Source organism: Schizosaccharomyces osmophilus, chromosome 2 (genome assembly GCF_027921745.1).
Source record: "Schizosaccharomyces osmophilus chromosome 2, complete sequence".
Classification (NCBI taxonomy): domain Eukaryota; kingdom Fungi; phylum Ascomycota; class Schizosaccharomycetes; order Schizosaccharomycetales; family Schizosaccharomycetaceae; genus Schizosaccharomyces; species Schizosaccharomyces osmophilus.
In genome coordinates, this window is record NC_079239.1 from 2,364,540 (window position 1) to 2,387,621 (window position 23,082).

Below are 23,082 nucleotides of genomic sequence, written 5' to 3' on the forward strand. Positions count from 1 at the left end.
TGGTAAATTCCTTGGGTATTGTACCTTGATTCATTTATCTATTTTTCGCATACATCGATTCGATTGGGTTCCTTCATTTTTCTGCATCTTGGCTTTTTCACATTACTAATTCCTCCCTTCTTCTTTTAAATAGGTTTTAATTGCCGATTTTATTACTAAATTTCATAATTTCTCACGATGTCGGTTTCAAGAAGTTCAGAGTCGAACAAATCTAATAATGAAAAAGATAATGAGAGCATACTTGTCGATAAGCTATCAACGAGTAGCGTCGAGAATCCAGAAAAAGTTGTCGATGTTGTAAAAGATCCTTTTGAACAGTATACCCCAGAAGAGCGCGAAATTCTGTATCGTCAGGTGAATGATACCGAGGCTAATTTAGCAGGGTATATGCGAATTGTTACATGTGGTGATAAATGGGATTATTTGCTTCAGTTGGCTGGCTGTATCACCTCTATTGGTGCTGGCCTTGGTATGCCCTTGATGTCTCTTGTCGCTGGTAAATTAGCCAAAGCTTTTACCGATCTTGCAAGCGGTCGTGGTGCTGAAACCTTCCAACACGACGTTAACCATTTTGTATTGTATTTTATTTATATTGCTGTCGGTGTTTTTGGATGTTCTTATATCTATACAGTCACATTTATCGTATCTGGTGAACGGATTTCTCGTCGCATTCGCCAACAATATCTGCATGCGGTCCTCGGTCAAAACATCGGTTACTTTGATCGTCTCGGTGCAGGCGAAATTACCACTCGTATTACTAGTGACACAAATTACATTCAAGATGGTTTGGGTGAGAAGGTTGGCTTGGTGCTTTTTGCTCTTGCGACATTTCTGTCTGGATTCGTCATTGCCTTCATTCGGCATTGGAAGTTTACCCTTATTATCAGTTCCATGCTGTTGGCAATCCTTGGTGGAATTGCTCTCGGCGTAAAATTTATAACGAAGTTTACGAAAGCTCAGATTGCCCAGCTATCCAGTTCTAGTACTTTTGTTGAAGAGGTTTTATCTAATATACGTAATGCATTCGCTTTTGGTACTCAGAACTTGTTAGCCGATTCTTATACGAAATTTTTGAACCCCGCCAAACGCAATGGCATCAAGAAATCCATCGTTATGGGACTCATGATCGGATGGATGTTTTTTGTTGCTTATGGTGCTTATGGCCTTGCTTTTTGGGAAGGTGGTCGTCTTTTGCATGCTGGAGATCTGACTGTCGACAAAATGATCAGTTGTTTGTTTGCTGTTCTAATTGCGTCTTATAGTTTGGCAAATATATCTCCAAAAATGCAAGCCTTCGTGAATTGCTCGTCAGCGGCTAAAAAGATCTTTGACACGATTGACCGAGCGAGTCCAATTGACGCCTTTTCGCCCGCTGGTAAAGCTATTCAACATGTTAATGGAGCAATTGAGTTGAAGAATGTAAAGTTCGTATACCCCACGAGACCTGAAGTTGTAGTTCTAGACAACTTTTCTTTGCTGTGCCCGGCAGGCAAAATTACTGCTCTTGTTGGTGCGAGTGGTAGCGGAAAGTCCACTATAGTAGGTCTCGTAGAGCGATTCTATGATCCTATTGCAGGACAGGTTATGTTGGATGGTGAAGACATCCGAGATTTAAACATTGCATCTTTACGCGGCTATATTTCTCTAGTACAGCAGGAGCCCGTTCTGTTTGGAGCTACCGTTTTTGACAATATTGCTTATGGATTGACTGACGACATTCAATCAACAATGACCGAGGATGAACTGCGAGAGCGCGTTTACGATGCTGCCAGGACCGCAAATGCTTATGATTTTATTATGACTTTGACCGAACAATTTAATACGAATGTAGGCCAGCGCGGCTTTTTAATGTCGGGTGGACAAAAACAAAGAATTGCAATTGCCAGAGCTATTATTAGTGATCCTAAAATTCTACTTCTGGATGAAGCGACAAGTGCTTTAGATTCGAAAAGTGAAGTCCTTGTTCAAAAGGCTCTAGACAATGCTTCTAGATCTCGCACAACAATTGTCATTGCTCATCGTTTATCAACAATCCGCAATGCCGATAACATCGTAGTAGTCAATAGTGGAAAGATTGTTGAACAGGGAACACACTCCGATTTATTAGCTTTAAATGGAGCTTATGCCAAATTAGTTGAAGTGCAGCAACTCGCTGAAACGAATAACGATGATGTTACCTTTGAGTCAGGAGAAGAGAAAGCTGGCGAAATTGTTCATACGACTGCACAAGATGAAAGTGATAGCTCTTCGATCCCCAATTCATTCTCTTTAATACATGAAAAAGAAAACGATGCAGTTTCGCTTCGCGATAATCCACTTGCTCACTTGCCAATCGATCCCGTTCCGGATTTGCCAAACAAAACTATGGACAGTTTAAACGAGGAAATCCCGAGTGCACAGCTTGAGGGTACCGCGACTAACATCAGCTCTTGGAAAGCATTGATTTTTATTCATTCTTTTGTTGATGGTACTTTAGAAATTGTGTGTCTTATTATTGGTGTGTTAGCATCCATGGTTTGTGGGGCCGCATATCCCGTACAAGCAGTGGTGTATGCCAGATTTTTGAATATCTTTACAGAGTTGAATTCGCCGGATTACTTCCATAAAATTAGCATTTTTGGTGTTTACTGGTTGATCCTTGCCATTGCAGAATTTTTCGGTTATTCTATAAGTGAGTATTCTATGTCTTATGTGCTGCAGTCTGTTTTACAACGTATTCGCTGGCATCTCTTCCGTACCCTCCTTCGTCAAGATGTCGAATTCTTTGACCGTACTGAGAATACTGTAGGTGCTTTGACTACTTCACTCTCAACTTCCATTCAGAACCTAGAAGGACTGACAGGATCTACTCTTGGGACATTTGTGCAGATTCTAACAAACGTAGTCTCTGTTTCAATTCTTTCACTGGCCACCGGATGGAAGCTGGCTTTGGTTACATTAGCTACTTCCCCTGTTATAATTACGGCTGGTTATTATCGGGTTGCTGCATTGGATCAAATTCAGGATAAATTGTCAACCTCTTACAAAACGTCTGCTGCATATGCTTGTGAATCTACATCAGCCATTAGAACAGTTGCCAGTCTTACGAGAGAATCGAAGGTATATGAAAATTACTGTGCATCGTTGGTCCAACCTGGTAGAGAAACAGCCATATCTTCTTTAATATCTGGTTTGTTCTTTTCTGCGTCGCAAGCGGTTACATTTTTGGTCAATGCGCTGGCGTTTTGGTACGGTGCTACATTGATGAAAACAGGCGAATATACTTTAGTCCAATTTTATACCTGCTTTATTGCTATTGTTTTCGGTATCCAGCAAGCTGGACAATTTTTGGGCTATGCAGCTGATGTTACGAAAGCTAAATCGAGCGCTGGATCGATTAAGTATTTGTGTGATAGTAGACCAAAAATTGATACCTGGTCTGAAGGAGGACGAAAAATTGAATCTTTGGAAGATTCTTCCATTGTGTTTAATGATGTAAAATTTCGGTACCCTACGAGAAAGCACATCCAGGTACTCCGTGGTCTCAATTTGACGGTTACACCTGGTCAATTTGTTGCTTTTGTGGGTGCTTCAGGATGCGGTAAGTCAACGACGATTGGCTTAATTGAACGCTTTTATGACTGTGAAAGCGGGGCTGTAGAAGTTGGAGGTATCGATATCCGTGACTACAACATTAATGATTACCGTAAGCAGATAGCTCTTGTATCGCAAGAGCCAACCTTGTACCAGGGTACTATTCGAGAGAATATAGTCCTTGGTGCTTCGAGAGATGTCACGGATGAAAACATTTATGAATGCTGTAAGATGGCAAATATTCATGACTTTATTATGGGGTTGCCTAATGGATATGAAACACTTTCAGGACAGAAAGGGTCTTCTTTGTCTGGTGGGCAGAAACAAAGAATTGCTATTGCTCGTGCCTTGATTCGAAATCCTAAAATTTTACTGCTAGACGAGGCAACCAGCGCTTTGGACAGTCATAGTGAAAAGGTAGTACAAGAAGCTTTGAACAAAGCGTCTGAGGGACGTACTACAGTAGCCATTGCTCATCGCTTATCATCTATACAGCATGCTGATTGTATCTTTGTATTTGATGGAGGTGTAATTGCTGAGGCTGGTACACACAATGAACTTGTGAACAAGCGTGGCCGTTATTATGAACTTGTGGTTGAACAAGGTCTTGGTACGGATTAGAAAAAGTAAAAAATAAAAAAAAATAACCGATTAAAGCAACTACTTTTGTCAATTCATCCATATGTAAACGTTTATTTGTATTGTTACCGCATATATCCAATGTCACCTAGTCGAAAATGGCGTTGGTTTGAAGGTGTCTGCTATTTAGAAAGAACGTCATTACCAAGCACGCCGACTTAAACAGGAATCAAGTAAATAGTCTTGCTATATTCAGTGAAGAATTTCTCTTTATTTATTTATTTTATTCTTTATATTTTAAATCGCTCCTTTCACCATGTTGGAAGGATTGCTAGCGAGTATGTATTGCCTGACATAGCATAACTTGAATCATGGGTTGACTGCTAACAAATTATTTCTTTAGACTTTTTAAACAGGCTGTTGGGAGAGTATATTGAAAATTTTGATGCGACACAATTAAAGGTCGGTGTTTGGAATGGTGATGTTACTTTACAAAATTTACAGTTAAAACGAGATGTAAGTGTTACGAATAAAGCTCCTTTTATATAACTTCTTCAACGATTCTAATACTGGTAACCTTAGGCCCTGAGAAAACTGGAACTTCCGATTTCTGTTCAGTATGGTTTAGTCGAAAGCCTGAAACTTAAAATCCCTTGGTCCAGTCTTAAGAATAGACCTGTGGAGATATATATTGAAGGGATCCGTGCTCTAGCAGCTATGGATGAGTCTCCTACTGTAAGTATTTCTCCTAATCTAAACAATTGATCTTTTATTCAGTTTCTACGAGAAATTGATTCTCGGTCAATTGACTATATTCTATCTTAAATTTCTTCGTACTGACCCTGCTAGATAAGCAAAAAGGAAGATTCTTCGCAGCAATTGGAGGCCAAACGACGAGAAATGGAGCTGTGGGAAGCAGCACAGGTTGGAACGGCTGAGACTAATGATGACCCAAATGCCCAAACCTTTACAGAATCTCTAGTTACTCGTATGATTGATAACATACAGCTCAATATTCGAGATATTCATATTCGTTTTGAGCATCCATCTGAGAATCTCAGTGACGGATATTCTTTTGGCTTACTACTTTCCGAATTCTCTATTTCATCTTGTAACGATGAATGGAAGCCGATGTTTATCGAAACAGAATCAAAAACGATTCATAAGTTATGCTCGCTACAAAAGCTTGCTGTATATTCTGACGAAACTTCTGAATGTATTTCCTCCAATGACTTTAATGATATGATAGGATTGTTTCACGTTTTACTTACTAATTTTGACCAAAGAGAAAAAGAATTTTTGATTTCCCCTATTATGGGCTCTGCAAAGGTGGCTATAAACAAAAACCCTACGCCAGAAATACCGCGATTTGTTAGTGATCTATCTTTTGAAGGGTTTGACTTGACAGTTAGTGACAATCACCTCACAAGGGGCATTTCGTTAAATAACGAATTTAACAAAATCCTCTCCAAAACCATTTTTCGTAGAAATGTGATAGGAGATGCTACTGTTAGCCAATCCTCAGAATACCTTCCGTTTGTCTTCAAAAAAGTACTCAGCGACATTCGGGAAAAGAATTATGTCAAATCTTGGCCTGCAATTAAGAGTTTTTGCGAGAGAAGAAAAGCATACATTCATTTGTATAGGCAAAAGTTTCTCGCAACGATTTTATCCCCCGAAGAAACAAGTCAGTTGGATAATTTGGAACTTAGCTTCAGTGTAAGCCAATTGAAATTATTTCGCTCCATTGCATACAAAGAAATTAAAAATGAAGGGATCGAACCAAAAGGTCAAAAGCAACAAGGCTGGACTTCATGGATGTGGAATAGTTTTAAGGGTGCTTCCGACGAAGCGGGCGAAATTACGGACGATCAAAAGCAAAGAGTTATAAACGCAATTGGATTAAGCGAGACTACGCTCAGCCCTTCTAGTTTTACAGAAAACCCTTCCAATGCTGCTTTATTTGATATCACACTCAGCGTTCCCTCCGGAAGTTTTTCTTTGAAAAGTACCGCGGAAAATTGTAAAATTATATCTTTGGAGTTATCTGAGTTTACTTTGAATTTGCTGGGTACATATCAAACCCACAAGTTAGATCTTGTATTGGGTTCTCTCAGGCTTTTTAATGATAAACGCTCTCTGCTGTACACGAGAAGTAAATCCTCTTCTCTCGATGCAGAAGCATCTTCCCCGTTGTTCCACATGACATTCGAAAACCGATTTTCTAATGAAGATGATCAGGACATTTTGAAACTTAATCTTCGAACATTGGAATTTTTCCATGATCAACCTTGCCTCATCAAAGTTAAAAAGCTTTTGGACGACTCTTTATTTACTAATGAAGGAGGAGCTCAGTTACTTCAATTTGCAAATAGCGCTGTTACAGACCTGACTTCACAAACCGTTCAAAATTTACGAAACTACATGAATGAAAAACGAAAGCTTATTCTTGATGTACAGCTTCAAGCACCATTAATAATTTTACCCGAAAACGTTGAAAAACAAGATACAGAATCTCTTGTGATTGACTCAGGGCTCATCTCTGTTAAAACAAGTTCCTTAGATCAATATAAAGAAGGTGAAGCGACAAAAGAGGAAGAAATTCAAAATCTTATATATGATAATTATCTGCTTTCCCTTGAGTCAGCACAAATTTCTTTAGGACCGCTCTCTCATATTCATAGTGAAAGACATGAGATGGATGAAAAGTATCAGATATTGAAGGAATCTTCTATCAATTTGAATGTCTCTATACAGAGTGTTCCTTCTCCTAACTTTCCGAGAATCCGAGTTTCTGGTGAAATGTCTGATTTGTTATTCAAAATTTCTGATGCACAGTATGCTGTTTTGAATAATCTCAAATCTTCTTTTCTGAGTAATGAGTCATATACATCGTCCTCTAATCAAAGGAACTCTCTTCAGTCATCAAAATCATTTGTTTCACAGGATAGCAATTATAATTTCCAAATAAAGGAAGAGAATGCCCCACCGGAATTGAAATATTTCTGTGAATTTAATTTATCATTAAACGGAATGATTATTATCCTTATGAGAGAAAGCGGCTATGCTCAGCAGTCTCCGATGGCGTCTTTGGAATTGGGTCAACTTACTGTCTCGTACAATCAATATGATACTGAACAAAAAGCAGAGATGTCTCTTAGTTCCATGAAAGTGAATGATTTAACGACGGATAATTGTGGCGTTGCTAATCACCAAATTTTTGAATGCAAATCGTCTAACGACAATAACATAAAAGAGAAATACCCATTAACGATTGAGTATGCTCTTAAATTCGATCCTTCGTCAAATCTTGAAAGTAGCACCACCATAAATTTTGTCTGTTCTAATGGCAACTTCTCTCTTGCTAAGTACCCAATACTATCTTTGCTGGAGTATTCATCTTCTTTCATTGGTACGAGCAACAATAATCAGGATACCGAGTTTAAGAAAGAGCCGTCTTCTGAAGTGTCAGGTAAGACAAATGTGACTTTTAGCATACATAGGCTCGGACTAGAACTATTCGATTCGTATGAGGAACATCCGATATGCCTTAATATATTTAATATCCATTCAAGTTTTGATACTGCTATCAATTACTGGGAACTACAATCTCGCATTGAGAATCTTGACATTCGTGCTTGGAACGAAAAGAAAAATGAAACGATTTCATTAATTGATTCCAAAAACGATCAGTTCTTGGACTTACATTACAAAATGCAACAGGCCGAAAAGAAAGATCACTCTCCTCAAGCAAAGCTTGATATAAAAATGGGATCTTTCTTAATGATATGTCGTCGGCAACCCGTTGTTGATATTCTTAATTTCTTTTCTGATTTTATACAGTTGAAAACTGTGGTTGAATCTGCAAAATACTTAGCTGAAACGGGATCACTCCAAGCGGAACAGGGTACCAATTTTGATATAAATATACATATTTCAAACCCCATATTCCGAATCCCTCTTAGCTTGGATAATGGCTTGCAAGCTTACGTTGACGTATTACCCGGTAGGTTTTCTACGAGAACTATATCTTGGTTACCAAACTTGGCGATTGAATTGTTGTCGTCAGAAACGACGATAAAGACCATTTTTTGCGCAACTTCACCAGAAAAGGTTGATATCGAACTTGACGTTCTTAAAAACTTGAACGTGGGGTTAAAAATAGCGGTTCTACAAGAAATGAAGGGAAATATAACTAATTATGGCATACAAATTGATGGTGAGACAAGCGATTTTTCTTTCCAGCTTTCACAAGCTCAGTACTTTACATTTCTTGAGTTGGTATATGAGGCCCCTAAAGCACTGAGTATAAAAGATGCATTCTCTTCAAATTTGGATGCGGGATCTGTATTTTCTGTACTTTCTGATGAACTCTATAATGTTGAGGTAATTAACAAAGCTATATCTCACTTTAGTCAAAATACTAGCTCTAGCCTAAATCTAAACTTGCGTCTTCCAAGGGTTAGCTTGAATTTATTCGACGGAAATTTTGAGACTGGAAGTGATTTGCTAAAACCACTTTCTAGATTCATTTTGAATGACACGAAGATGACTTCTAGCTATAGTTTTGAAAACGGCGTCTCCGCAAAGCTAACTATGAACTCGTTTGCTGTCGAGGATGTTCGAATGGAAAAGTCTGAACACTTTTCTAGTCTTATATTGCCATCTCAGGAAAATGAAACCCAATTTTGTTTTACTATTACTTGGAAACCTAATAGCAACAATATTCTTTTGGAAGGAGATTTATACCAGTCTCTTTATGTTCTCTCATTAGACCATCTTCTTTCAATTTTTTATTGCTTTGGAGGTCATGATTTTGCCGGAAAGACATCTGCGAGTAATGATGATTTGGTAACCAACAAAGGATCTGACAAAGAAGTCCATGAAAACGAAAAGCCCCTTTCATATTCACTTAGATTTGACGTTACACAAACTTCCCTGGTTTTTGTTGCGGATGCTTCCAATTCAAATTCTCAGTGTTTAATCGCAAGAATAGGGCATGTCAGCTTAGCGAGGCAAATGTCGTATTCATTAACTATACAAGATATGGGTTTGTTTGTTTCTCAAATGAATAAATTACACAGTGGTGTGCAGATACTTGAAAATTTTAGTTTCGGATTTGGTTTAGTGCAAAGTTCTTCCGGTCAATGTACCTCTAGCGCTTGTTTGGATATCGATCCATTAATATTTCGTATTTCGATATATGATTTGCTTTTAATAAAAAGTATAATTGAGTCTTCTACCCAGGTCATTTCTAAATACAAGCAGGATTCGAGCGCTATTACTTTAGGCTCAAGTGACATATCTGACTTTATATCACAAGAAAATCCGAGACGAGAATCCCTAATGGCCATGCAGCAAAAAGCGGAAAAAACAGCGACTGATATATTGAATACTTTGGGAAATGCTTCTTTAACCACTGAGGAATTGACTTTTAACAGTGCTGGAATTCAGTTAGCATTGATCAGCGATGCCCACTCCTTGCCTGTTGTTGATATTGTGGTAGATGCGTTTATTGTGAACGTGAAGGACTGGAGTTCGAATTTCTCTGCTGCAACAACCCTTAAGGTTCAATGTAATGCTTTCAATTTCGCCAAGTCACATTGGGAACCCCTTTTAGAACCTTGGTCTATAAGTTTATCTGGTCTTCAAAAAAATGGAACCAAAGAAATTAAGCTCGTATCTAAGGAAAGTGGGCAGTTTACTTTGACGCCAATGATGATAATGGATTTCCATAGAATAATTAAGTATTATTTAACTAATCAAACCGGAGAAAATGAAAAACGCCCCGAAGGCCATCCATATGAAGTTTTAAACGAAACTGGCTACAATTTATCGGTGCATTATGGACATAAAGAGTCCCATGGAGATGAACACTTTAAGCTCGAGTCAGGAAAATCCAAGCTTTGTCGGTTCGAAGATAAGGAGACTTTGACGGCCGGATTGATAAATAAAGAAGAGGATATGTCGACAAAAATACGAGTTTCATTTGATGAAATTTGGTTTCCTGTTCATAATATATCCGTACATCGTGAAGGCTCTTTCTTATATGAATTAAAGCCCCGAGCCGAACGTCTTAATTTCCTTTTAGTGACAGTTGTTTTACTGGAAACTAATGTAAAAAGAATTATCCTTTCTTCCCCGTATTCGCTTGTTAACAGAACTAAGGAAGCCATTGAATTTGTATGTAATGACCAAGCGGGTCATCGCCAATCTTCGGTTGTAAGAATTGAACCACAAGAGACTGGCTACATCCCTCTTGATTTGGCAGCACTGTATCCTTTGAGGATTCGTCCGGTCTCAAAGTTAGGTTTTTTCTGGTCTAATCAGAGTGTATACTGGAAGTCACTGTTGAAGTCACCATTGCAATACTTATCATGCAAATCCAGTAAAACAGATTGGGAACATACTTTTTTGGTTTTCTCAAGAAATTTAATGGAAGGTTCCATGGCTGATGCTTATCCTTTTATGCAATTAAATATTCTTCCTCCATTGCAGGTGCATAACCTCCTTCCATACGAAATTAAAGTTCGCATTCTAGAAAAAAATACTCGTAATGATTGGCGTTGTTGTCTTAAACCTGGTGATTCCCTTCCAATCCTGCATACAGATTCAAAGAGTCTTCTTTTGTTAGGTATTACTATTGCGGCGATTGATCTTCATTCACTTGAATTGCCCATAATATTTTCACCCATTGGAGCTTGGGAGTCTATCCAATCGACAGCGATGCTATCTTTTCCCAACAAGGAAAGAGTCAAATTAAATCTTCAGTACGACAAACTACCAGGAACGGATTACGTTTCTGACGTTAAAATTTATTCACCGTACTTAATGTATAATCGAACGGATGTCAAAATGCAGCTCTGGGATGAATACGACTCTTCGGTGACTAATATCATCCCTGGAGGTGGCTATACCAATGAAATATTGCCCTACTTCTTTTCGTTTAGGCAAGAAAACAGAAATAATCGTGCTGTTTTAAAAATGAAGGACTCTCAGTTGTTCCAACCACTTAGTCTTGATACTTTAGGGTCATCTAGTGAAGTTAGAGTTGCGACAAACGATGGCCGAAAAACATATATATTAGGAGTATCAATTGGGGAATGTACCGGAAAGTTCTGTTTATCAAAGACCGTAACTTTTACTCCCAGATATGTTTTCAGAAACAATTTGGATAGAACCTTGTGTTTGCGGCAATTCGGTAGCTCTGATATTTGGAATTTATTGCCTAAAGCATTGTATCCTGTTTATTTATTTATGAGTTCTGAAGAGGTTACCACCGTTACGGCCTTCCCAGGTACAAATAATTCTTGGTCTTCTGCTTTTTATACGAATAACCTTGGTATAACGCACATAAAAGTATATGAGCAAAAAGAAAATGGAAGCATATTGCCGGTTTTATTACGTGTTTCAGTATCGTTAAAAGATGCATCATTTTTTATAGCCTTCGATTTGGAAACCATAGCTTGGCCTTATAAAATAAAGAATAACTCTTCTTTGGATATCTTATATGAACAGAAGAAACCGGATCCTTCAAGTTTCGAGGCAGTGTATACTCAAAATTTCAAGAAGAGTAAATATGTTATACAGGCCGGAGATGAAGCTGATTATTGTTGGGACTTTCCTGCTTTAAAAGAAAAAAGACTTGAAGTTACAGCGGGGAATGCAGTACATGATTTGGACATATCGTCTGTTGGAGAGCTTAGCCCGTGGTTTTCTCAAGAGCTAAATACTAACAGCAGATTGGTACCTGAAATTTCTATTGCTGGTCTCACATCAATACTTACTTTCAAAGAAGTGGACGCGGACCGACCTCCCCAGCTACCGCGCCGCAAAGGTTTGAGCAAGGAAGAAGAAAATAAGAATGAAACGAATTTTAAATTTGCTATGGACCTGAGTGGTGTTGGATTATCTTTAATTAATGGTCAATATGAAGAGTTTGCCTATGCTACGCTACGAAATTTACTTGTCAGTTTTGATGAAAGCGCAGATTTGCATTCACTTTCTATTTCATTGGGTTGGTTTCAAATCGATAATCAATTGCTGGATTCTTTGCACCCAATTGCATTATTTCCATCAGTGATTACTGAGGAGGTGAAAGAAGAAAACCCAGAAGTATTGCAGTTCCGAATCTCTTCTTTGAAAGATTATGATTACGGTTTACTTTATGTAAAATATGCTTCCGTTCTTTTACAAGAGTTATCCCTTGAACTGGATGATCGTCTTGTGTATATGTTGTTACGACTTATATATCCATCCCTTGACGTCTCTCAAAGTTCTAAAAGTTTGAATGAAGATTCTTATAAGGATCAGTTTGAGCTTCCCAATTTTGATGTGGATGCCTATCGAAACGATGTCTTCTTTGAAGCTCTGCATTTGCAGCCTACTATTCTCAATTTCACATTTGAGACTTCAGGAGACATGGAAAATCAAATTATAAAAGTGAGGACTCCCAACTCAACCTTGGACTTTATGACAGGAGTTCTCATGGATACTTTGGGTAATATTCATGATGCGCCCGTTCAGTTGAATTCCGTTTTATTGGAAAACGCTCGGGGAACTGTGTCTGAGCTGGTCTCCAAAATCTTCACTCATTACAAACAGCAAATTGGATACCAAATGTATATGATTGCTGGTCGCGCGGACTTTTTAGGAAATCCCGTTGGACTGTTCAACAATTTTGCATCTGGTGTTTTCGACATGTTTTATGAACCGTATCAAGGGTTTTTACTTCAGGATACTCAATCGATTGGAGATTCGCTTGCACGTGGTACCTCTAGCTTTATGAGGAAAACAATTTTTGGCGTTTCTGATAGTGTATCGAAACTTACTAATACATTTTCCAAAGGATTGTCCACGATGACAATGGATCCAAAGTATAAAATGTCAAGGCGCCGTTTTCGATCAAGAAACCGACCAAAGAAGGCAGCTTTTGGTATAACAGTTGGTGCAAATAGTTTTTATGATAGCATGAGCAGTGGTTTTGAAGGTCTTCGTCGGCCATTTACTGATCGAAAATCTGATAGTCCTGGTAAATTCTTGAAAGGATTTGGCAAGGGTGTTTTAGGACTGGCCACTAAGCCTGCTATAGGTCTCTTGGACATGACGACTAACGTTTCAGAAGGTATACGCAATTCTACAGATGTTCGGGCAAATCCAGAAATCGATAAAGCTCGCATTCCTCGGTTTGTGGGTTTTGGTGGTTTGATTCAGCCATACAAGGTTTATGAATCTTTTGGAATGTATTTGCTGGCTATGATAGCGAATGGCATTTATTCCAACGAAACATACCTTTACCACGCTGAGCTTAAGGATGAGAGAGTGCTGTTCATTAGCACTAGGCATTTTATTATTACGAGTTCAAACAACGAGGTCGAAACAGTACTTTCTGTCAAAAAGGTGAAGAATTTGAGATTCTCCGAAAATGAAATGGTATGCTCCATGTATGATATGTCAACGTTGCGCCTGCCACTTCCAAACGATGATAAAAAGAAGGACAGATGCATGAAAGAAGCCAATAGAGCATATGTTGAATCTCATCGTTTACGCTTGAAAAACGTTGAATCGTTTTAGAGTCTACAGTACAACCCTACTCCTTGTTGTCAACAATCCGAGTATGATTTCCAATTTTTAATTTTTGATGATTCTATTTACAGATATATACACACCTTTACATATGAGTAATGATTTAATAAATACTGAGATGAAATGATTATAACAATATACTTTGTTACCGACGAATGTTGAATGTGTCTTTGTTTACATGTATATTCCAACCTCTTCCATACTGCAAATTTTCGTAACAACATAAAAAATTGGACTGGGAAATCTAATTTAATTTCAATAATGAATGGTATAAGTTCAGAATCGTCTTTAGGAGATGAAGAGAGTATTTTCCGCCGTTTTGAACAGTTGCTAGTTTCATATGAAAAGTTAACGCTTATGGCAGCAGAACAGGAAGAGCATAACAGTCAAATGGAAGCAACTGTGTTAAAATTACTTAAAGAAAGGTGGGAACGAGATCAGAGATACGCAAGTATCTTTTACAGGTTGTTGGGGTGTATTGAAAAAGCACTTTGCAACAAGATGAGTAGAGATGAACTGAAAGAGGAATACGATAAAATCATTGAAAAAACACTATTCTCTGACCAACAAGCATACGAAAATGCTTCGGTTGAGAATGTTCGACTCAAGAAACAGCTTGAGAAAAATAACCTAGAAGGTGAGCAACCTTCTAGTGAAGCGTAATTCGTGTTTTCTATTGCTAAAACTATCAACTGTTGAGGCTTTAAACCATGAAATGATTTCCTCTATTTCATTATCCTTCACAATGACCACAAATCTTGAACCTCAAATTACTTTTAAACTTATATAAACATGCCCAAATAAAAAAATGCAAAGAATGCAGCGAAAAAACATCATTTTAAACTTTTCTCTCCTAGGAATGAAGGTTTTCTCTACAACACATAAATGACCCGCTGTCTTTACGAATAGTCATATTTATGTACCTTAACTCATGAAAAGTGGTTACTTTTTTCTTTCTGGTAATATTCCGATTCGTAGACAATTGGTAAAGTTCGTTCATTTATAAATCCAAGAGAGTAAGAACTGGGAATAAGAAGATGTTCCTTCCTCTACGTATTTGTATATTGAATGGTTTTCGACATTCATAGATTTTAGGCTTCTGTAACCGAAAGATTAATACAAAGCCGATGCCATGAAGAGGGAAAACAATGAGGCCTATGACAAGTTTCTCTCTTGGCTAACCCAAAACAACTTTTATATCTCATCAAAAATCCAAATAACCGAGAATTCCGTTGCTGGGCGAGGGATCGTTTCTTTGCAAATCATTTCTCCCCCGGAGTTGCTAGCGTCTTTTAGTAAAGCCATTGTTTTGAGCCCAAAAAACTCGTATTTCTCTCCTTTGCTTTCCAAACTTTGTTATAAAGCTGGAGTGCCTAGTTACCCTGCGCAATCTGACCCTTTAGCCAATGTTCGGCTTACGCTGGCATTTATATTAGAGAAATCCTTGGGCGACAAGAGTTTTTGGAAACCTTACTTGGATACTCTTGATGAAGCTGCTATTCCAGATTCCATTTTGCTATGGGGCCATGATCAATTACGATTTAAGGGGACTAATGTATACGAAAAGACTAACAATGTACTAAAAATTTACTACGAACAGTATAAGGAAATTGTTTTACCCTTTTTTAAGGAGTGTACATCACTTCCCAAATCAGGTCCCAGCTGGCTAGATTATTTGCGAGCATGCATTCTCACTCAAAGCAGATGTTTTTATATTGATGACTACCATAAATTATCGCTTGTCCCTTTTTGTGATATATTTAATCATCAATCAAATCCAGAAATTGCTTTTCTTGAATGCTCCAACCTTATAACGGATTCATCAAGCAATTATGAGCCTACAGACGACTTTCTTTGCAATTTTACACTGAACTCAGTTGTTCATAAAGGAGATGAAATATTTAATTGCTTTGGATCTTTTTGCGTCGACGAACTGCTCATCCAATATGGCTTTTTAGATCCTACTTGTGAGATTTGGCAAGTAGATTTGGAAAGAACAATACGAAGCTTATTCAAGGAAGCTTTTTGCAAGTGGAAGAAGTATTTTGATTTTGAATCGCCTTATGACCCACATAGTGAAAACTGTAAACTGGCTCTGGAGGAATCATCAAATCATTCACGAAATTTACTCTCTCGCCATCACAAGAGCCTATGTATTTTCAGCACATTGGGACCAAGCTTTGCAATGTTTTCATTCATTTGCTTTCTCACTTACAACTCTTACGTTGATCGCTATCCGACTACGGCTAGTCTTTTACCATTTTCAAAACTAGAAAAGAGTCTATGGAATTACCATATCGAAATCTTAGGTTCTAGGGAGCCAAAAGTAGAACAGGAATTGATGACTATCTACGCAGAGATTCTTAAGACACTGGGTTCCATTTATGAATTACGTAAAAGTCAGTATGAGAATGGAGGTTTATCAGCATCCGATTATAAATTTTTACTTGACAATTCATCCTTAGAGCATGAGAGTCGTGCATTAATTACTATTAAGGTGTTTTATTATGAGTTATTGCTTTTGGAATCGGAACATCAACGCTGTATAGAAATACAGTCAAACTTATCTAGGGCGAAAAACGAAAGCTAAGGCTGCTTTGCAAAGGATTGTGAACAAAATTTTTGATGTCTTCTATCAAATTTTAGTTGAGGAAAGCCGTAAAGCAAAGTATACACTTCCTGGGCACTGAATATACTTATACTAAATACAAATAGTAAACTGTTACGGCTAGTGTTTTTTCAAGGTCAAGCAATTTACATGTATTTTTTCGTGACACCAAGGTCAAGAATTGTTCTAACAGTCTGTGCTTTTCGATGCTTCCAACAGAATTCGATTTCTGAAGAGCTCGACCATCAATATCTCAAGTCTGGCACCTCACAAATGCTCGAGCAAGGTAGGAAATAGGCACAACACTGTTTAGAGCGAGAGCATTTATCGCCTAATAAATTTGAATTATTTTGTTTACATCAAACAATGATATAGCTTCAGTATACGAGTGAAGATTACTTTATGATCTTCTCTTGCTTCGCCGCTTGTTCTTTCAACTCTACCACAGTATTTGTTTTGTCCTCGACATTCGAAGTTCAAGTTTATAATTGAACAGTAAATTATTCCTTCTCGTATTCAAGTTGAAAAAAATTGACTTCTTGAGAGATATATTCTGCCTTGTATGAACAACTTACTACGACAAACTCCCATGTAATATGCAAGAAAATTCGCATAATTCCTATAGAACAAGAACCATTTCGTATTTGGAGCCCACTTCTAATAGATATAGTAAACGATTGGTTCTTTGTCAGACAGGTAAGTTGCTTCTGTCAATCTGCTGAAGTTAGTCGTCGAACCAGTGCGACATTATGCATGCAACATAAAAAGACATTCCTTTATTTAAAGATCTACTTCTAATTCTTTCTATTAATAGACAATGGCCCTTGTCCCATCATTGCAATTGTAAACTCGTTGGTTTTAAAATCTAACGATGAGAGGTCATTCTCGCTTCCGAATAAAAGACACATTCCTGCAGAAGAAGTAACTGACTGTCTTATTCAATTCGCCAAAAGATATGCGCTTTGCGAAGATTTTGAAGACCTTCATGGTCAGCTTTCTATTGTGCATTTTGGTCAACAGTTAAATCCTTCTATTCTAGACATTCAAAAATTCGAATATGGTGATGAAATGTTCAAATTATTCGGCATTCCCTTAGTTCACGGCTGGTTATTCTCCAGTGAAATAATGCAAGACGACCAATCGTCTCTCAAATGTTTGCAAGAACTAGAGTATTATGAGAAAATCGCAGATACTTTTGCAGAAAGACGCTCTTTATTGGAAATGCTAGATAACTTGACTGCCGAACAGACAAGCTTTCTCGAAAAAAGTGAGTCCCATTTCTTCTTATTTCTAATAATCACTAACGTTATAAAGCTACGTTTGTTGACGCAATTATGGAAGACAGGTTTACCATGCAGTTTCTCACTTCATCCGGTTTGCAAAAAATTCTCGAGTTAATTCATCCCGGGGAAATTGTAGTTTTATTTCGATCATGTCATTTCAGTACTTTGTATTCTAATCCGGAATCACTAAGTCTTTTTACACTTGTCACAGACAGCGGCTATGCTAGAACTGGAGAAGATGTAGTATGGGAAACTTTTGATGACCAGGTAGTTGAAACCGGAACTGGAGAACTTTGTTCGGCAAATTTTATACCGGCTGTCCTCGTTATAAACCAGAGAAAGGAAGAACATGAGCGCCGTGTTAAAGAAGATGAACGTTACGCCAAAGGGTTAGCCCGAGGACAGCAGCAACAGAGCCGTAATGGACAAAATAGAGGCTACCCACAGACAGCCCATCGATCCAGAAACAAGACACCAAAGAAGAAACACGATGAGCAGCAATTAAAAAGCTGTACCATCTCTTAGAAGGTATGGAGTTGAAAGCTATTTACGCCAAATCATCAGACTTTATTTATCTTCTTAATTTTACATATGATGGTTCACGTTCAAGTAATGAGACCATTCACTTTCTTTGACTTTTAATGTTCCAGTTACGATTCTTCATAATTTAACTACAAATGCATTTCTCTATTTTCTCGGTGTTCATGATTCATAAAAATGTACACGGTCATTAACAAGTAGCAGCCAGCCCTCTGTGTCTTTTGATTTCATCCAAGTTCCATCCGGGTGTAATATATTGGTTCCTGTGGTATCTGTTTGAAAGTCTGCCACAATCTCAGGAGAATCAATATTCCAGAATCGAATGTGTGAATCGTCACCTGCTGCTCCAAAAAGAGTACCTTTTTCATTACACATGAATGCCAAGTTACGTTCTACCATGTTGGAATGTCCAGAATAGGACATCAAATGGCTTACCTTTGAGGTGTGTCTTACAAACCGCAAATCGTATAAAGAGATTGACGAGACCAACCCACTTACTAATAGTTTCGGTTCAGCCGAATCGACAAGGGATGTCGAACATACACTCGCATCGTGAGCAAATCGGCATATGTTTTTGCTAGGAGCTCTCAAATCATACAATAAAACTGATTTGTTTCTGCATCCGGCTGCTAAAATATTTTGGTCAACTGCTGTTAAAGTGAAGACATCGCCTTTGGAATGTAGGTTTCTTTGAAAAACACCTTCTTCATTCAACAAGGCGATCTTATTGGAACCACCCACAGCGAATCCGACTCCTTTTATAAACTCAGAGCAATGAGGAGTCTTCATTGATCGTAAGGATATTTGAGTATAGTTCTCGGGAGAATCTTGGGAAATATTGTAACTGCACATATGAGCTTTACTTTCAGTTGACTGTGAGCTGAGGGTAGTCCAAAATAAACCTGTACCCAAATTCGAAGAAATAGACGTTATAGAAGACGGCGACAAGCCAAGACGAGCAACATTAACCTTCTGTGGCACCATTCCATTATTCGGTGAGACTTTTAAATCATGCAAATTTGAATCATTAGCTGAGTATAGAGATGATATAAACATATCGCCCCTGCTGGATGAAAATATATATTTGTTTAATCCTGGGACCCAATGAATTTTTTGTAGAGTGATGCCCTGTAAAGATGGGGAAAATGTAATTTCTCGACCCCGTCGACCTAACAAACCCGCATTCATGAAATTCCCAAAGGTCCCAGCTAATTGACGACTGAATAAGTACTTATTTAAACTGGGTAAAAGGTTACGATGATGCTTCTTGGTTGTACTCTGCTTCTCATCATCTTTTGAACTAGTTCTTTTTCGAGAATTGTATTGGTTTAAATGTTCCCTTGTGTAATCGTGTGCAGACGGAGTAGATATTCCTTGTGAAGCAATACGAAAGTATCTATTGCGAGCTGAATCATAGTAAAAGCCAGGAATTTCGAGTGGAGTACCAACCATTCTCAAAGTTAGTTGCAGCAAACTTTCGTTCGTAAATTAACTGTTCTTTTGCCAAAAGTTCATTTCCCTTTTTTAGACTTTATATCAAATTTTATAACTTCTTAATTATCTGATTTTATCTATTTATTTCTTAAAGAGAACAGACAAAACAAAACCGGTATTTGTATGTAAATCACATTTGTATGTAGCAAATACAAATCAATGCTGGTTCCAAATATAAAGTACTTCCTTCGGATTCAGTATCCTTAAAAAGCGATTCTAATAAATTTAGTCGTTTAGTATTGTGCTTTTATTAAATTCTTTAATAGTAAATGTAGAATTAATAGTTCTTCTCTGAGTCGGAGACAAACAGCAAAAGACGTACCCACGCTCAATAGCTCCAATAACGTGATGGCCTTTTGGCTTAGAGACCGTAAGATGTTCTCAGTTCTTTTCTTAAAGATTTAAGAGAAGTTTTCAAGAATTCGTACTTTGTCTCATAGCCAGGAACTACCTGATGGAATAAAAGTGTTTCGACATTTTTTAATGTAATTTCGACAACAGTAGGGAAAAGTTCAGGTGAAACATTATCCTTTTCAACTAGACGCGGTGCTTCCATAGCACGCAAACGAGAAGTTGCCCTTGACATTAATTGTATGCATAGCTTTTTGAGATCATCGTCTGCAAAAATAAAGGTTGATAACGTGTGGATGAAAGTTAACAAATGAATAAACGAGCACTCATCTAAGGCATAGTCAGGTATTCTTTTTAGCATTCGAAACATATGGACGTTTGGATATTTTGTGAAAAAAATTAAAGCTTCTTCATTTTTTGTGGCATCAATCATTCCTGAAAGATCATCAAGATGGTGCGAAACATCATTAGAGATTATCGAGTAAGAACCATCGTCATGAGTATTCTTATTCTCTAAAGATGTCCTAATAGTACTTACACGCTTAGCCAGATCAGACATAGCCGTTGCCTTTTCTTGGTTATGTAACTTGATTTTTTCTAAGGAATTTTTCAACAAATCCTTTCCTTCATAAATAAAAGCGGTAGGCTCGTAAGAATTCAGTGATTTCTTAAAACATTCTTCTGCCGTCTGCTTTATTTTAATTTTGAGAGTTGCATTCAGGTGTGAACCAATCGACAGCCTAATTAGTGACTCAATTTGATTTGGTAATTCCTCTTTCAGTTTTTCGTTGACCCTTTTCTTTAATAGCATATTGACAAAACTAAATACTTCATCGTCTTGAGGAATGATTGTACCAACAATAGATTTCAAGTGCTCGGATGAAGAAGAGTTCAGGATGCTTGATGCATATTCAAAAATCGTGTTTTCTGTTTCTTTTATAGACACCGGAAGTTTGAATTCCCTCAAAGCGGGTGCAGAGTTCAGCCCTTTGTCAACCTTTTCTAGGCAGGCAGATGCTAAAATAGGCTGTTCAGGTGTCGGATAGTCTAACGATTTCCCTTCTCTACTAAAACAATCCGCATCCATAGATAATAAATAATATCCACTAGTTAAGACCAACAATAAATTGAGTTCGTCATTATTTTCTGAAATCATATTCGAATACAGAATTCCATCATTCAATATTGTTTTAGACATTACGGCTCCGACATAACCAGATTCACCAAAAACTTCGCTGTTAAGAGCTGACATTATAAAAGAAGACGTACTTATACGATCCATGTCAGAAGAAAGCGAAGAAGCGTGATAAGAAAAAATCTCTAAGTAGTCAGCTGAAATGGATGATATCAAGTCCTGGTTATTGGAAACACCCAATATGTGTGGAGAGAACTTTCGATTTTCATTCTTCAATTTTATTTCTTGAGTGACCTGACGGCATCCAAAATCAAACAACAATAAAGTAGAACTTTGGTTGTACGATATGCACAAAATCCTATCCAAAAACGTGCCATCCTTCCTTTTAGTAGACAAAAAGAAGATAGAATTAGCAGGTGAAGGTGAACGTAATTCTATGAATGCAAAAGGAGTAGAAATAAGTTTTTCAGTATTTGCACCAGCTGACAAGGCCACTTGGTATAAATAGACTTTAAAATCCACTAATAAAGCTAGCACGGTTTTATCCATTGATAGCGAACAAGAGTTGATGGTAGAAGGAGCCTCCACGGTAATAACCGAATTGTCTAAAAGCTCTGCTGACCCAATTTTCATGCTCTTCTTGTTTAATGGAACCTGTATTACATGGTACTTGTTTTTCACTAAAACACCAACAAAATTAGAATCCCCAGACACCCAGGTGCAACCTCGTAATAACGGATGGAAGACGCTTAAAGCCAAAGAAGCACTAAGACTGTTATCGCCGTCATTTATCTTCCATACTGAAGCTTTACCTTCACAATCAGTAACAAGTAAATATATGTTAGAGGATGTATCTTCTCCGAATCCCAGGTAAACTACTTGGCTTTCACAATCCAAAGCACAATATTGCTTGGTATCGACATTTAACACGCAAACTCCATTGAGGTTTTGATCAACGTATGCCGCATACTGATTTTTTTTATCAGCCAAAGCTAAAGGCTCATAGAAGCAATTATATGGAAGATTCTGCTTCGCTAATGTGTGGAAAGACTCAACCAACAACGGAGATGATATGCATGATGGTGGGAGGGTGAACGAACGACCCATAGGTGGATCAATACTGTAAACCTCATGAGGAAGGTTTTTATCATCTATAAATTGAGAAAAATGACTCTCTTCCATATCACTTCTTTCTTTCTTTGTAGGACTAGGGAAAGGATGAAGAGCAAATGAAGTTTTCGACTTTGATTTCTGCTCCTTCTTAAAGGTGTCATCTTTCCTAAAAGTCAAAGGGGAAGCATCCTGTTGTTTCCTAACTTTCACGGGAGATGCTATATCCCTCTTCTCTGTTGTTTCCGGGGTTGAACTGGATGATTGACGCTGCAATAAAGGACTTGTTGCTTCTAAAAAGTCAAAGGGATTAAAGCTGTTGAAAAATGGCTGTTTGGGCAGGCCTAATGGCTTTTCAGGGCTATTTGTAATGGGATTAGGCTTGAAATCAGACAGACCATCAGGTTGTTTTCTGTTCTCTAAAACATCAGGCCTTAACATATTAAGCAAAAGATTGCTTTCCGTTGAATTTGTACGGAGTGTATCTGACATAGTCCTTGAAAGCTTGTTTGAAGATACGTCGTTTAGACTTTCTGAATTCGCAAACTCAGATACCTTGTGTTTACCAAAATTAGTATCTTTTTTATATCCAGACATAATAAAATAAGTTGTTGCCAAAACGTATTATTCTTAATATCACTACATGTATTATATGTATGTCAAAAGTTGAGAATAAGTGACCTTTGGCTGTTGGTGGGAAGGTTCCTTTTAGTCAAGTTGAAGGAGTGAAGGGTTACGAAAGGTAAGAAAAATGAGTATAGAATATGTACTTTTTGTTTTAGAAATGATTATTCTTATACAATTCTGATTCTCGTAAGAGTTTT

At 37.7% G+C, this 23,082-nt stretch overlaps 7 protein-coding genes across 7 annotated transcripts; 5 read left to right on the plus strand and 2 right to left on the minus strand.

Moving 5' to 3' along the window:
- Positions 1-177: 177 nt before the first annotated feature.
- pmd1 (leptomycin transmembrane transporter Pmd1) lies at positions 178-4,194 on the plus strand (the record flags this gene model as incomplete). Its single annotated transcript, XM_056182365.1, has 1 exon — positions 178-4,194. The coding sequence occupies one exon, from the start codon at positions 178-180 to the stop codon at positions 4,192-4,194; it is 4,017 nt and encodes a 1,338-aa protein (XP_056038322.1).
- A 274-nt stretch (positions 4,195-4,468) lies between these two features.
- Positions 4,469-13,725, plus strand: vps1302 (intermembrane lipid transfer protein, chorein family Vps1302; the record flags this gene model as incomplete). The annotated part of the gene is made up of 4 exons (XM_056182366.1): positions 4,469-4,490; positions 4,556-4,668; positions 4,735-4,887; positions 5,002-13,725. The coding sequence occupies 4 exons, from the start codon at positions 4,469-4,471 to the stop codon at positions 13,723-13,725; spliced, it is 9,012 nt and encodes a 3,003-aa protein (XP_056037434.1).
- A 273-nt stretch (positions 13,726-13,998) lies between these two features.
- spo2 (sporulation specific protein Spo2) lies at positions 13,999-14,400 on the plus strand (the record flags this gene model as incomplete). Its single annotated transcript, XM_056182367.1, has 1 exon — positions 13,999-14,400. The coding sequence occupies one exon, from the start codon at positions 13,999-14,001 to the stop codon at positions 14,398-14,400; it is 402 nt and encodes a 133-aa protein (XP_056038062.1).
- A 469-nt stretch (positions 14,401-14,869) lies between these two features.
- On the plus strand, positions 14,870-16,327 carry SOMG_03578 (ribosomal lysine methyltransferase, SETD6-like protein; the record flags this gene model as incomplete). Its single annotated transcript, XM_056182368.1, has 1 exon — positions 14,870-16,327. One exon carries the CDS (start codon positions 14,870-14,872, stop codon positions 16,325-16,327), a length of 1,458 nt encoding a protein of 485 aa, XP_056037413.1.
- A 614-nt stretch (positions 16,328-16,941) lies between these two features.
- miy1 (Lys48-specific deubiquitinase Mindy family, Miy1) lies at positions 16,942-18,153 on the plus strand (the record flags this gene model as incomplete). The annotated part of the gene is made up of 3 exons (XM_056182369.1): positions 16,942-17,041; positions 17,160-17,612; positions 17,660-18,153. 3 exons carry the CDS (start codon positions 16,942-16,944, stop codon positions 18,151-18,153), a joined length of 1,047 nt encoding a protein of 348 aa, XP_056037415.1.
- Positions 18,154-18,330: 177 nt separating this feature from the next.
- Positions 18,331-19,620, minus strand: wdr21 (WD repeat protein, DDB1 and CUL4-associated factor 4-like protein Wdr21-like; the record flags this gene model as incomplete). The annotated part of the gene is made up of 1 exon (XM_056182370.1): positions 18,331-19,620. The coding sequence occupies one exon, from the start codon at positions 19,618-19,620 to the stop codon at positions 18,331-18,333; it is 1,290 nt and encodes a 429-aa protein (XP_056037653.1).
- Positions 19,621-20,023: 403 nt separating this feature from the next.
- eti1 (WD repeat protein associated with stress granule) lies at positions 20,024-22,855 on the minus strand (the record flags this gene model as incomplete). Its single annotated transcript, XM_056182371.1, has 1 exon — positions 20,024-22,855. The coding sequence occupies one exon, from the start codon at positions 22,853-22,855 to the stop codon at positions 20,024-20,026; it is 2,832 nt and encodes a 943-aa protein (XP_056038702.1).
- Between the last annotated feature and the right edge of the window lie 227 nt (positions 22,856-23,082).